The sequence below is a fragment of the Chionomys nivalis genome, chromosome 1 (assembly GCF_950005125.1).
Source record: "Chionomys nivalis chromosome 1, mChiNiv1.1, whole genome shotgun sequence".
Classification (NCBI taxonomy): Eukaryota; Metazoa; Chordata; class Mammalia; order Rodentia; family Cricetidae; genus Chionomys; species Chionomys nivalis.
Genome location: NC_080086.1, coordinates 135974618 through 135989709, shown reverse-complemented (window position 1 = coordinate 135989709; position 15092 = coordinate 135974618). Strand labels below are relative to the sequence as shown.

Here is a 15092-nt window from a genome sequence, read left to right as displayed (position 1 = left end):
AGAACTGACAAGTACAAACCATGTTGTCACTGTTTCAGGTTCTCTTGAATTTAGTGAAGAACTATACTTCTATACTTTCAACTGATTGTTCTTGAGGCTGTCTATTCCACTTCAATACTCCTACAAATAGGAACACAGAAGTCTCCAATAAGAACAATAAGGTGGGTGGTGGTGGCATGTGCCTTTTCTCTGTGTACTCAGGAGGCAGAGGCAGGCAGATCTCTATGAGTTCAAGGTCAACCTGATCTACAAAGCAAGTTTCAGGACAGCTAGAGCTGACATACAGAGAAACAAACAAAGAAAGAGAGAAAAAAAAATCTTCAACTATACAGTGAGTTTGAGTGCAGCCTATACTACACTGGACCCTATGTCAAATAACCAAACAAAAGGGCTTGGTATTTTGCTTGCGCTGTAACAAATAAAGCTTGTCTGAGGATCAGAGTGTGAAGCAAGCCTCTACTTAGCCATAGAGGCCAGGCAGTGGTGAAAAACATCTTTAATCCCAGCACTTGGGAGGCAGAGGCAGACAGATCTCTGAGTTCAAGACCACCCTGGGCTCACAAGACTGACTCATCTTCAAAGAGAAACAGAGTCAGGCAGTGATGGCTCACACCTTTATTCCCAGTATTTGAGAGTCACATGCCTTTAATCCCAGCACTAGGGAGGTAGAGACAGGAAGGGATATGGCTAGGCAGAGAGAGGAATATAAGATGGGAAGACACAGAAGCTCAAGGGATTTGGTTTGAGGACTTGTAGACGGATATCCCATTTGGCTTGAAGATTTCATCGAGACTAGTAGCTGGCTGATCTGCTTCTTTGATCTTTTAGCTTTCACCCCTTAATATCTGACGTCAGGTTTATATTCAGGCCAATTAGAAATTTGCACTACAGGCCACTGAGATGGCTCAGTAGGTAAAAGGTGCTTGCCACCAAGCCTGATAATCTGATATTGGGTTTATGGGTCCCACATAGAAGGAGAGAACAGACACAAGTTATCCTCTGACCTTCATTATGTACACTGTGGCCTGTGCATGGCTCTCCATACACACACATAAGAAACAGCAAATACATTTAATAATAAACAAATAAACCAAACAGCCCTAATATATATATATATATATATATATATATATATATATATATATATATATATATATATATATATCCCCTTAAAAATTAGGTGCATTCAGCCTGGAAAGATGGCTCAGTTGGTAAAACGTTACCATGCAACTGATTCCTAGTACTCACATAAAAGCCAGTCAGCACAGGGCTACATAAGTGAGAACCTGTCTCAGAAAACAAAACAACTGGGCAGCAATCTCTCTGTAATCCCAGCCCTGGGTGTATGGGGATGAGAGGCAGAGATAGGTAGATCCAAATGGATGACCTCAGGGTTCAGTGAGCAACGTTTCAAAAAATAAGATGGCAATGAGATTCAAGGAAACACAGGAAACCATCTGATGCCAGTTTTCTGGCAGATATTCAAACACATGCATACCACCACATTGAGTAGGGAGATACTGTACAAACACATGCGCACACACACTATATGCATTTTTATTTTATATATTTATTTTTATTTGTATTTGATGAAAAATAAAAATTATACCAGGCACAGTGGTACATACCTCTAATCCTAACACTTAGGAGGCAGAGGCACAAAGATTATGGCAAATACAGTACAAGGAGAGCCTGATACAAGTAGATAATCCTAGGTCATTTAGGGCTACATAATGGGATAACATCTCAATTTTCCTACCATTTAAAATTAAAAAAAAAGTCATTCAGAGCATAAAAGAATGTACCAGGGACTGAGAACTGTCTGTGATTACAGACTTCCAGCTTTCCAGAATGAAGAGTTCTGAAAACTAATTACACAAGTGTGAATATATTGAACACTACAAAATGCATTGTTCTTTTCCTTCTGAAATGGGGTTTTGTCTCGCATAGATAATCCTTGAATTCCTGCCTCAACTTCTCAAGTGAGGATTACAAACATACACTATCACATTTAGCTTTAGACTGTACACCTAGCTAGAACACGGCAATGGTGTGTACCTGGGAGGCAGAGGCAGGTGGATCTCTGAGTTCGAGGCCCAGCCTGGTCTACAAAGTGAGTTCCAAGACAGCCAGGACTACTCAGAGAAACCCTGTCTTGAAAAACCAAAAACAAAAAACAAAAAAAAAAAAAGAAAGAAAAAAAGAAAAAAAGAAACAACACTTAGCCAGAAGTGTTAGCCATACACCTATTGTTTTTAGTTAATTTGTTTGTTTTTGGTTTTTTTTGTTTTGTTTTGTTTTGGTTTTTTGAGACAGGTTTCTCTGTGTAATAGTCCTATCTAGTTGTTAAGGAACTAGCTCTTATAGACCAGGTTGGCCTTGAACTCACAGAGAGAGATCTGCCTGCCTCTGCCTCCCAAGTGCTGGGATTAAAGGCCACCTTGGCCCAACACCATACACCTATTTTAATCCCAGTATTAGGAGGCATGAGGACTGTTCTGAGTTAGAAGTCAACTTGGGTTAAATAGTGAGGACAGTCTCAGAAAGATCTGAAAACAAAGAACACAACTTCCTACAACAAATGTCCAAACTAAGATGGCTTCCCAGGTGAACTCTACCAAATAGAAATATTATAATTGAAGCCGGGCGGTGGTGGCGCACGCCTTTAATCCCAGCACTTGGGAGGCAGAGGCAGGCGGATCTCTGTGAGTTCGAGATCAGCCTGGTCTACAAGAGCTAGTTCCAGGACAGGCTCCAAAACCACAGAGAAACCCTGTCTCGAAAAACCAAAAAAAAAAAAAAAAAAAAAAAAAAAAAAAGAAATATTATAATTGATCCAATTGGGCAACATAAGTAACCTAGAGACAATTTAAACTTTATGAGATGGCACAGTTGAATTATATGTAAATAACACTATTATTATTATTATCATTAATTTGGTTTTTGAGACAGGGTCTTACTATGTAGCCTTGTCTAGCCTGGAACTCACTATATAAACAAGGCTGGCCTGAGATCTGACTGCCTCTGTCTCCAGAATGCTGGGACTAAAGGCATGTAACAACACATCTCCTCATTTTATATAAGGGATTTGAGAATCTTAACAGGACATCCTGAATACAAGAGTCTTTGTTGATTCCAAGAGACACCTGTACCAATTCTTCCCAAATTTCCAAAACATAGATTAAGAGGAAATACCTCCAACTAATTCTACGAGGTCCTATTACCCTTATACTAAAACTAAACAAATATATCTCAAAGGAACTACAGGTAGGGCTGGAGAGATGGCTCAGAGGGTAAGAGCACTGGCTGCTCTTCCAGAGGTCCTGAGTTCAATTCCCAGCAACCACATGGTGGCTCACAACCATCTGTAATATAATGAGACCTGGTGCCTTCCTTGCCAGCAGTACATTGTATGCTTAATAAATAAATCTTTAAAAAAAAAAAAAGAAAGAAACTACAGGTAGATAACTTATTATTAACAACAAGGTCGAGACACATACCTTTAACCCTAGCACTAGGGAGGCTGAGGCAGGCTGATCTCTGAGTTCAAGAACAGCCTGGTCTACAAAGTGAGTTCCAGGACAGCCAGGGCTCTGTAGAGAGACCCTGTCTCAGAAAAACAAACAAAAAATATCAACAAAATGGTAGTCAACCAAATCCAGCAACTTTTTAAAGTTTTAAGGCTTATGCTCAATGACCAAAGCAATTCATTCCCTGAATATAAACTAGACTTAACATTCAAAATTAATTAAAGTAGTATATCACAATTATAAAGCCACGTGGTTATGTTAATAGATTAAAAAGGAAGGGGAAGAAGAAATAAAGAAAATGCTGTGGGATAGTGTTCTTTTTTTATTTCTTTTCCTTTTTCTTTTTTTATTTTTTTTTATTTTATTTTTTATTTTTTTTGGTTTTTCGAGACAGGGTTTCTCTGTGGTTTTGGAGCCTGTCCTGGAACTAGCTCTTGTAGACCAGGCTGGTCTCGAACTCACAGAGATCCGCCTGCCTCTGCCTCCCGAGTGCTGGGATTAAAGGCGTGCACCACCACCTGGCTTCTTTTCCTTTTTTTAAACATTTATTTATTTATTTATTTATTTATTTATTTATTTATTTATTTATTTATTATGTATGCAATATTCTGTCTGTGTGTATGCCTGCAGGCCAGAAGAGGACACCAGACCCCATTACAGATGGTTGTGAGCCACCATGTGGTTTCTGGGAATTGAACTCAGGACCTTTGGAAGAGCAGGCAATGCTCTTAACCTCTGAGCCATCTCTCCAGCCCTGGGATAGTGCTCTTGTACACTGTAAAGATTTGGTTTAATAAAATGCTGATTGGCCAGTAGCCAGGCAGGGAATATAGGCAGGGCAACCAGACCAGAAGAATTCTGGGAAGAGGAAAGGTAGAGAGACAGTCACCAGCTAGATACAGATAGTAAGATGAGAATGCCTTACTGAGAAAAGGTACCAAGCCATGTGGCTAAACACAGATAAGAATTATGGGTTAATTTAAGTTGTAAAAGCTAGTTAGTAACAAGCCTGAGCTAAGAGGTCAAACAGTATATAATTAAGATTAAGCCTCTGAGTGGTTATTTAAAAAGGGGCTACAGGACCAGGCAAGATGAGAAACCTTCAGGTGAAAGAGAGAGAGAGAGAGAGAGAGAGAGAGAGAGAGAGAGAGAGAGAGAGAGAGAGAGAGAGAGAGAGAACAAGCTGGGTGGTGGCAGCTCACAAGTTTAATTCCAGCACTCAGAGGCAGAAGCAGGAGAGATCTCTTAAGTTAAAGACCAGCCTTGATCTATAGAATGAGTTCCAAGACATCCAGGGGTACACAGAGAAATCCTATCTCAATACCTCCCACCCCCAACACCCCCACTAGCAAAAAAAGCAAAAATTCAATTGAGCAGTTGACAGGACTGGAGAGATGACTCAGCCATTAAGAACACTTACTGCCCTATTAGGATCAGAGTTCGAATATTAGAACCCACATTAAAGAGCTCACAAACACCTGGTATTCTACCTCCAAGCGATTCTATACCCCCTTCTGGATCCTGTGGGCACCTAGGCACACATGCAAGCATATACAGACATACTAAAACAAAACAAAAAAAAAAAAAACAAAAAAAAAAAAAGATTTGACAAAACTTAAAATCCACTCATGACAGAAAAATTCAACCAAACTAGGAAGGAAGAGAAGCTCCTTACCCTGGTAGGAGCTTATCTATAAGGGATGGAGCTATACCTCAGTGGTAGTATTCTCACAATACCAAACACTTCTGTGACCTCAAGGCTTTTCCTCACACGTCAAATAAGTAATCCTAAAGCAGTAGACAGGAAGTTCCGGCACCTCCTTCCCTGGGTTCAATCAATTTGCTAGTGCAAATCACAGAATTCAGGGAAACATTTCGTGAGCCCAGGGCTGGGTATCATCAAACCATCTCAACAGACTGAATGTGAGGCTCAGCTTTCATGCCCTCTGGTCATCTCCACACTATTCTAAGTTCCCTGCCTCTTTTGGTATTACACAGACACTGATTAATCAAATCATAGCCATTGGCATTAACCTACCAGCCCCTCTGCCATCCCCAGAAGTTAAGGATGAGTGCTGAAAGCCCCAACCATCTACACTACACCTGTTTTCCTTGTGACAATCCCTCATCTTAAAGATACACAGGGTGTACGAGTTATCACTCAGTTCATTAGCATACAAGACTTTAATGATTTCAAAGATTTTAACATTAGATACAGATAAGGGGTATCTACACATTTCCTAGTATCACTCATATCATTTCCATTCTTAGGTATACTCCCAAGATATATTTCCACACAGAAAGTTGTACAACCATGTGCAGAGCACCATTATTCACAATAAGCAAGCATGCAAATATAATCGTCTATCAGCAAAGAAACAAAATTACAGAGAAATATTATTGAGTTATTAAAAATGAAGGACTGAGTCACAATACATTTAATGACATTTAAAACTACAAATGGGGGTTGGAGGAAACAGCTTACTGGTTAAGAGCATTTGTTGTTCCTCAAGAAGACCTGGATTAGGTTTCCAGCACCAATGTGGTGGCTCACAACTATTTGCACCCCCAGTTCCAGAGTATCCAAGCCTCTCTTCTGACTTCTATGGGAACCAGATAGACACATGGTGCACATACAAACACATATGCAAAACACTCATACACATAAAATAAAAATTTAAAAATCTTTAAAAATTTAATCTTAAAAAATTTATTTATTTATGATGTATACAATATTCTGTCTGTGTGTATGCCTGCAGGCCAGAAGAGGGCACCAGACCCCATTACAGATGGTTGTAAGCCACCATGTGGTTGCTGGGAATTGAACTCAGGACCTTTGGAAGAGCAGGCAATGCTCTTAACCTCTGAGCCATCTCTCCAGCCCCTAATCTTAAAAAAATTAAGCCAGGTGGTGGTGGCGCACATCTATCTATAATCCCAGCACTTGGGAGGCAGAGGCAGGAGAATTTCTGTGACTTTCAGGCCAGCCTGGTCTACACAGAGAGAGTTCCAGAACAGGTTCTAAACCTACAGAGGAACCCTGCCTTAAAAAAATTTAGGGCCAGCCGGGCGGTGGTGGCGCACGCCTTTAATCCCAGCACTTGGGAGGCAGAGGCAGGCGGATCTCTGTGAGTTCGAGACCAGCCTGGAACTCAGTGACTAAAAGCACTTGCTGCTCTTACAGAGAACCCCAGTACAATTCTTAGCATCCACATGGTGGCCCACAAACACCTGGAACTCCTGTTCCAGAAGATCTCTTCTCCATGGGAACCAGGCACGTACACAGTATACAAACATGCTTTTGAGAAAAATACTCATATATATAAAATAAAACTTGTTAACTCAAAAGGTCAATTCAATTCTCATAAAATGTTCAGAAGAGGCAAACCAGAGACAATGTAAATTAATGTAAGATAAAATTAGGCAGTGGTAGAGCACAACTTTAACCCCAGCACTTTGTAGGTAGAGGTAGGTGGATCTGAGTTCATGGCCAGCCTGGTCTACAGAGTAAATTACAGTACAGCCAGGGCTACACAGAGAAACTCTGCCTAAAAAAAAAAAAAAAAAAAAAAAAAAAAGTTTGGAGCTGGAGAGATGACTCAGTAGTTAAGAGCACTGACTGCTCTTCCAGAGTTCAAATCCCAGCAACCACATGGTGGCTAACAACCATCTGTAATGAGATCTGGTGCCCTCTTCTGTTATGCAAGCATTGCAAATAGAGCATTCATATACATAAAATACATAAATAAATTAAAAAAAAAAAGGTTTGACTCTGTCCTAGACCATAGATAGATTCTTAACTTGTAGGTCAGGACCCCTTCGACAAACCTCTATCTCCAAAAATATTTACGATTCACAGCAGTAGCAAAATTACAGTTATGAAATAGCAACGAAAATAATTTTATGGTTATGGGTCACAGCAACACAAGGAACTGTATTAAATAAAAGGTGGTACATTTGGAAGGTTGAAAAATACTGCCCTAGACAAAGGAATTTTGAGCTGGTTCAGTAAATAGAAGGTGTTTTAAAACACATTTGAGGATCAGGTAATAAAACGCTCCTTAACCATAGATTCATTCCCTCTCTGAAACAGAACCCCAAGGCACACTTTATGATACTCCATCTTATATTTTCTCCATTAAGAAAACTGAAGCTGCTGGTGGTGGGTGCATGCCTGCCTTTATTCCCAGGACTCAGGAGGCAGAGGCAGGCAGATCTCTGCGAGGCCAGCCTGGTCTACAAGAGCTAGTTCCAGGACAGCTAGGGTTGTTTACACAGAGAAACCCTGTCTTGAAAAAAAAAAAAATCAAAAAATAAATTTTGACTTCAATGTTACTTTGGGGGAGAGGTTATGCTTTTGTTTCCACAGGAAATAAGAGACTCTGGATTCACTCTGGGTTAAGAAAAAAATCAGGTTTCACTGAGGAAGATCCCCCTGAAAAATCTCCAATGGGAACAAATGGCCAGATGATCCAACATCTCAAAGTGCCTGTTACAGTTTCCTCTGAATTCTACATCCAGAAACAGCTTCAAGGATGCTGGCTGAAACCATCCAGTCTCACAGAATACTCCAGCCAGGACTTGATCATAATCTTAAATTTTTTCAGGGTTTCACAAAGATAACCAGTGGCCCCAACCAAAGGAAGTAGTTTAGAGAACTAAGCCCACATTCCCAAAAATAAATTATGAATGTTTGACATCACTTAGGGAGGTTGGAAAAAAACTAACCAAAGCAGATTAGATTCAGGGATCTTGTTTTTAAAAAAAGGGAGATATAGAAATGATAGGATAAAAGGGTAGATTACTGAATCTACTTTAATCCAAAAAACAACTTAATCTCACATATTTTACATTAGTATGGATTTTGGTTTATTGATACAAATTTAAAGTTATTTTTGCTATATATAATATATATATCCCGTTCTTTTAGGATATTATGTTTATGCAGCTCATTTAAAAATACAATATGCTAGGTGGTGGTGGAATATGCCTTTAAGCACATGAGGCAGAGCCAGGCGAATCTCTGTTAAAATTAAGAAATAGAGATTAGCCGGGCGGTGGTGGCGCACGCCTTTAATCCCAGCACTCGGGAGGCAGAGGCAGGCGGATCTCTGTGAGTTCGAGACCAGCCTGGTCTACAGAGTGAGTTCCAGGACAGGCTCCAAAACCACAGAGAAACCCTGTCTCGAAAAACCAAAAAAAAAAAAAAAAAGAAATAGAGATTAATAATCATCTACAATAGCAAACTTACAATCATGTTAGATTTTCAAGGTCATCAGATATTTCAGATAGATAGGCAATCTTCAAACACTTCCAAGCCCTACAGAATATAACATTTATAATGTTTTAAGACCTTGTCAAAGTTTTCTCGACTGTGAGACACGTCTGCTTCTGGAAGCACAATTACTTCAAAGAGGATTATGGGCATTTAATAAAGTCCATATGGGGCTTGTCTTCTTTGTGGCAAAATCAAGCCATGTGGGCAAAGAAACTGGTCTTGCCTCAGTTGCTCACAGTTACTGACCAAACTGGACCAGCAGGACACAAAAAGGCAACTGCCAAACTTTGAAAAGGTGGTCAGTCCTTAGAATTCCCTGCTTCACAGGAAAGTCTGTCAGATAATTCTAGGCCTGTAGGTCAGAGGTGGATGCCCTAACGTTGCAGAGAACTTTGGGTAAGGGTAACATTTCATCTTTCTGGAGTCTTTGATGGAGTTGAATACTAAATAGTTAAGAGTTATAATAGAAAGTAAATAATATATAAAACTTTAGACTCACAAAAATAAGAAAAATGGTAGAGTATTTTCCCTAATTTTGTCAAATACAAATGGACTGGATATTGTAACTGTAATTCCTATTTAATAATCTTTCTGTTTATGTATATATATATATTGAAAAATACCTTCCTTTTTGATTAGACAAAAAGGGGGAAATGCTGTATAATAATCCCATGATTATATATTACTGTGAATATGTATTACTCTCATTGGTTAATAAAAAATTGATAGGCTGATAGACAAGAAGTATAGGCAGGATATCCAGACAGAGGACTCTAGGAGAAACGGTGAAGTCAAGAGATGCCAGGCAGCCACCAAAAAAACTGGACATGTATAAGATGAGACAACAAGCCATGAGCCAAGTGGCAAAGCATAAACAGAAATGCAGGTTAATTTAAGTGTAAGACTGGCTAGTAACAAGCCTGAGCTATACGGGTCAAGCATTTATAAGTAATATTAAGCCTCTGAGTGCTTATTTGGGAACTGGTGAGCAGGAGAGAAACATCCAGTTACAATATATTTTTACTTTATGTGCATGGGCATTTTGCCTAAATATTTATCTGTACATTACATGTATACCTGGTGCCCCAGGAGATCTGGAGAAGGTGCTAGATCCCCTGGAACTGGAGTTACAAGTGGCTACAGGTCACCACATGGGTGCTGAGAATCAAATCAGAGTCCTCTAGAAGAGCATCAAGTACTCTTATCTATTACTTCATCATCTCTTCAGACCCTTGATTAATCTTTTATGACTACTACTCAAAATTAAACTCAAAACATATCAATACCAAATAGGACATGGCAACGCATACCTGTAATCCTAATATTCAGGAGACAGAGACAGGAGGAAACCCACAAATTCCAGAACTGACAGAACTACATAGTAAGTTCCTGTCTTTTCCCCTCAGCTCCCCCAAAAGGCTGCAGAGGTGACAGTAGGTAAAGGTACTTGCCACCAAGTCTGGCAACCGGAGCCAATCCCTAAAACCCACATGGAAGAAGTGGAGATGAAATTTCCACAAGCTGTCCTTTGAACTCTTTATGTGTGCTATGACACATGCATATACCCACACAAGAAATAAATGTTAAAAAGACATTGACACAGCCTTTTAAAAAGGAAAAAATAGTTATTGAATTTTGTAAATCCTAATTCTCCATAGAAAACTGTTTTTGTTTTTCTCAGAGGAGCCTCAAAATTCCTTTTCCTTTTTAACAGTACATAGCCTTTAGACTGGACTTCTCATCAGTCACCAAAACCTCACAATTGTTTATATTTCTCAGCACCCCCTCCTACTCTTAACCCCACAGAACACCGCTCAACCAGTTGTAGGATCCTCCAAATCATGAAGGAGGAAACATTTTGCTATGGTATTGACACCTCCCCCCAATTCCAGTTCCACAGCAAGAGGGTAGGAAACAGGCAGAAAGTATAAAATGTCAGCTTTTGATGACTACCATTCACCCTTGCTTCAAGAGAAAGAATAAAACAGGTCTAAGACTAAAATCTATGTCTCAGAATTTTAGCAACCTCTGTAAGGTATACTAATTAACCTTACCTGAACTCAGTCATTAGGACCAAGCCAACAATGTAAATGGGCTTCATTAATAGGTGGAATCAAGCCCGTTCTTTAGGAAAGGAGGGACAAAGATGTACTACAACCTTTCCCAACCTTTCTGGACCACTGACCTATGTATACTACTAGGCCAAGAGCTTATTTTCTGAAAAGGTTCATTAAGAGACTAGAAACCATAGTATCTTAGTTCTTTTCTTACAATAGCAAAGATATTTTATATCTTTATTTTTTATTTTTATTTTTTGGGTTTTTTGTTTGTTTGTTTGTTTTTTGTTTGTCGAGACAGGGTTTCTCTGTAGCTTTGGAGCCTGTCCTGGAACTCCCTTTGTAGACCAGGCTGGCCTCGAACTCACAGAGATCCACCTGCCTCTGCCTCCCGAGTGCTGGGATTAAAGGCGTGCGCCACCACTGCCCAGCATTTTATATCTTTATATGTGATACTTTGAGGAAGGAAACAAACCTAGAAAGAAAAGTATCTATGAAGCAGAAAAGGGTCTGAAATAGTACTCCAAGATTAGCATAGCAGGAAGGCTTTAATACTCAAGTAGGTTGATTGCCTTTTAGAATTAAGATTATGATCGCAAGAACAGTCAAGCAAAATTCTTCACACCAAACAGCCCTAAACTAAAAATGAAGTAGTTTTCTAATCACCAGTGCAGAAACCAAAAAACAAAAGGAAATACTTAGCAGACAAGTAAAAACACAGAATCCCTGGGTTTGAAAACACTCAAGCAACTCAATTCATTAAAAAAAAATTAAAATTAAAAAACTAGAAAGAGTTCCCCACAAAGTGGAAAAATGTTTCATCCCACAGAAATAGAAACCAAGGAATGAGAAACTTCAAAAGTCTATGAGATGAGACAGTCACTAAAAGAAAACACCATCACCTAACTCAGGCTAACACTATGACCCCATCCCTCACTTTGAATGAATGAACCAATGAGAGAAGAAGGTAGCAGCAGAGGCCAGAAGAGGGCATTGGATTCTCTGGAGCAGGATTTAACAGGTGACTGTGAGCTGCTTGACATTGGTGCTGAGAATCAAACTCTGGTCCCCTGCTAGAACAGCAAGTGCTCTTAGCCACTGGGCCATCCCTAAGGCTCGTTTTCTGAAACTATATCCAGGTGTCTCTAACTATACCCACTTAGTTCTATAGTGTATCACCGAAAAATTAGTTTGACACCTATAAAATTAGCACCTACAGTCCCAAACAACTTAATATATAGCAATTCTTTGTATCTAGGTACAAGTGTCCTAACCTTTTAGGCCTCAATTTCCAAGTTGTCAAATGGGGGCACTAAGGCAGATGAGACCGATGGATATGACCCTCTCCTTGTTGAAACTGTTTATCTAGATGTATAGATAATGCTAGGACCATTATCTGAGGCTGCTGAGAGAATAAATTCTGAGTCTGAGAACAAATCATTTAAGTTCACACTGTCATTCCAGAGTTAACCACAGGGAGGAGCGAGGGATTTGAGAAAAATCCCCAAGGGAGACAGTATTTGGCTGTTACCTGAAGCCCACCTACTAAGGAGATAAACCTCAATTCCAGACATAATTAGAGCATTTACCTAGTCCCTCTACCTAGAGCTCACCGAATTTCTCAAAGACATTTACTGTCCAGCTTTCCAGCTCCCATCTACCAACCAGTTTTCCCTGTTCAATGCAGTTTCACGTCCATTTGCTCAGCGTTGTTAATACAGATGTTTGTTTTTCCTTTCATCTGAAGTGGATTTTTCTTTAAGAAAAAAAGTTATCTACAGATTGTGACGAAAACAATTTGCTGAAATGATTGAAAACCGAGTAAACTACATTATAAGCACAGGCGAATGCCAACTTAGTAAGTTTTTAAAGAAATCGAGAAAAAAATTATAAGCATAATTCAAAAACAAAAAAAAAAAGCAAGGCTAGTGACTGGCACAATGCTTTTCCTAAAGGTCGTAAAAGGTTTCGAAAAGAATACAAACGAGTGACAATTCTCGAAGGTCAAGCGGAGCCTCGCAAATTAACACGAGGTGTCCAAGGCTAACTCAAGGAAGGGTTAAGAATGGGAAACACATTATCCGCCCGGGCTCCTTTTCTCCATCAAGTTTCTAGCCCCAAGAGGCCTGCCACATCACGTATTTGAAGAATAAAAACGAACCCGTCATTCGCATCTATTCCGCAAATCAACGAACAAGCAGCGATCCCTTCCTCTCCGCTCTGACAACTACACCCCGCACTGCCTGGGAGCCCGGAGGGCTGGGCTGGCAGCAGAGGATGGCGCGAAGGCACCGAGAGCCCGCGGCCAGTGGGCGGAAGGTGCCTCTCCCCACATGGCAGCCTCTCGGCGCCACCGGCCAACGCGCCGCGGTCCCCCAGCTCAAGCTGCTCCCTCTCCGCCCGGATCCCGCGCTGGCCGCCGCCTCCCGCACTGTGGCCGCAGGCTGCCGTCAGGGACCCTCGCCCGAGGAGAGCCCCATCCCCTCCCCCGCTCCCTTTCTCTGTCAGGCTCTCGCCGTGCAGCGGCCAGCCTCTGGGGCCCTGTCGCCTCACCTCCATGGAGACGCGCCAGCCTTGCATGGCGGAGAAGCCGTAGGGCAACGGGAGGCGCGGGGCGCCAACCCCGTCCCCGGAGCACTTCACCGTGTTGGGTTGGGAGAGGTAGGCACCCATGGCGGCGGCTGGCCGGCGGCCTGTGGGGCAGGCGAGCGGGACGCGACCCTTGCCGGCGCCGGAGCCGGGGCCCCGGGGGCGCGCGTGGCAGGGAGCAAGCCCGGCTGCGCAGCCGACGCAAGGTGCCGGCGAAAGGCGCGAGGCGGGCCAGGAGGCGGTAACGGGACGGGAGCGGGGAGAGAGCGGAAGCGGAAACGCGCTGCCCCAGACCCCGCCCTGCTGGCACGGTGAGCCGCTGCGGGCGGTCATTTCCTTAGCAACTCGCCCCGCCCTCGGGGACAACGGCCCGCCCAACCGCCGCTCCCGCGAGACTGATCGCCACGCCCACCAACGGCCGCGGCCCGAGGGAGCGGCGGGAACGTGCGGCCATGTCCTAGGTGACCCTGTCTGCCTCCCCGGCTCTGGTTTTTGCCTGAAGTCTCTTTTGTGTGGGACCCGGAGCTTCCAGTCGTGTCCCGCGGTGTTGTCGGCCCTGTCTCTCCCTCTACACGCCCTCCGATTCCGACAAACCCCGCGGGATTCGGTCCAATTAAAGTTGATGAGCGTTCTGCGCTTCCGCGGTATTTAGCCAGGCTCCGTGAGGCCTGAACTGACAAAGGGAAACGGAGACATTGGTCTGTGAAAAATAATGCGAGTTAATACAGGGCAGAAATGCTTGGTGCAGTCTGCTGGCTGACACGAGAGCAAAGAGGCGGGAACAAGCTGCTGCTCGCCAGTGGTAGATTTAGACAATCGGGTGGCGCTGAGCCGCGGGAGAAGGGAATTCGCTTACGGGGCTGGAGGACGGAGGAAAGTGTAGCTTGGAGAGGCTTATTAAGGAAGCCTACTGGCCTCGTGGGAGAAAGAGTCTAGCAGGAACAGTCTAGCCGTGGTCGTACACATCAAGATGGGTAATGCGGACGTCATTGTACTGGTGCAGCCTTTTTTTGCGCTTCTAGTCTGATTCTGTGTGCAGTGTTCACTACAGGGAGAGTCTGGGTCCTGTGATTGGTTAGAAGGCCCTTAATCCGAAAAAGATGGACTGAGACTGGGGCGCAGGCAATGGAGACACAAAGACAATCCAGCAGTTTTGATAGGATGTAAGAGAAAGAATTTCCCCGACGTATAGGGAAATCAACTCATTGAAAACAGAACTGGGGCCCCTGGCTAGCGTTCCATATTAGCCAGGTTCAATTCCTGCACCCCTTTGGCAATCCAATTCCAGGGGCTCAGACGCCCTCTTCTGGCGACAGGCATGCTAGTGAAAAGTGGTGCACGGATTTCAGGCAAAACATACATAATATATAGATTTTACCTTAAAAACAAACCCCAGCATGATGGCTCATACCAGTAACCCCAACACTTGAGGGGCTAAAGCAAGATCACAAATTTCAGGTTTCAAGCCAGCCTCGGCTACAGAGAGACCCTCAAGTTAATAAGCAAAACCCAGAATTAATTTTGACTCTTCAGTCTAAATTTTTTTTTTTTTTTTTATTTTTCGAGACAGGGTTTCTCCGTAGCTTTTTGGTTCCTATCCTGGAACTAGCTCTTGTAGACCAGGCCGGCCTCGAACTC

At 42.3% G+C, this 15092-nt stretch overlaps 1 protein-coding gene across 1 annotated transcript in view; it reads right to left on the bottom strand.

Annotated features, from left to right (window-relative positions):
• The window catches only part of Ppm1g (protein phosphatase, Mg2+/Mn2+ dependent 1G), a 28255-nt gene extending 14522 nt beyond the window's left edge, over positions 1-13733 (bottom strand). The window contains exon 1 of the mRNA XM_057771813.1: positions 13419-13733. Within this exon, the coding sequence (XP_057627796.1) occupies positions 13419-13538 (120 nt within the window). The 5' untranslated portion in view covers positions 13539-13733. The remainder of the gene's footprint in view (positions 1-13418) is intronic.
• Positions 13734-15092: the final 1359 nt, after the last annotated feature.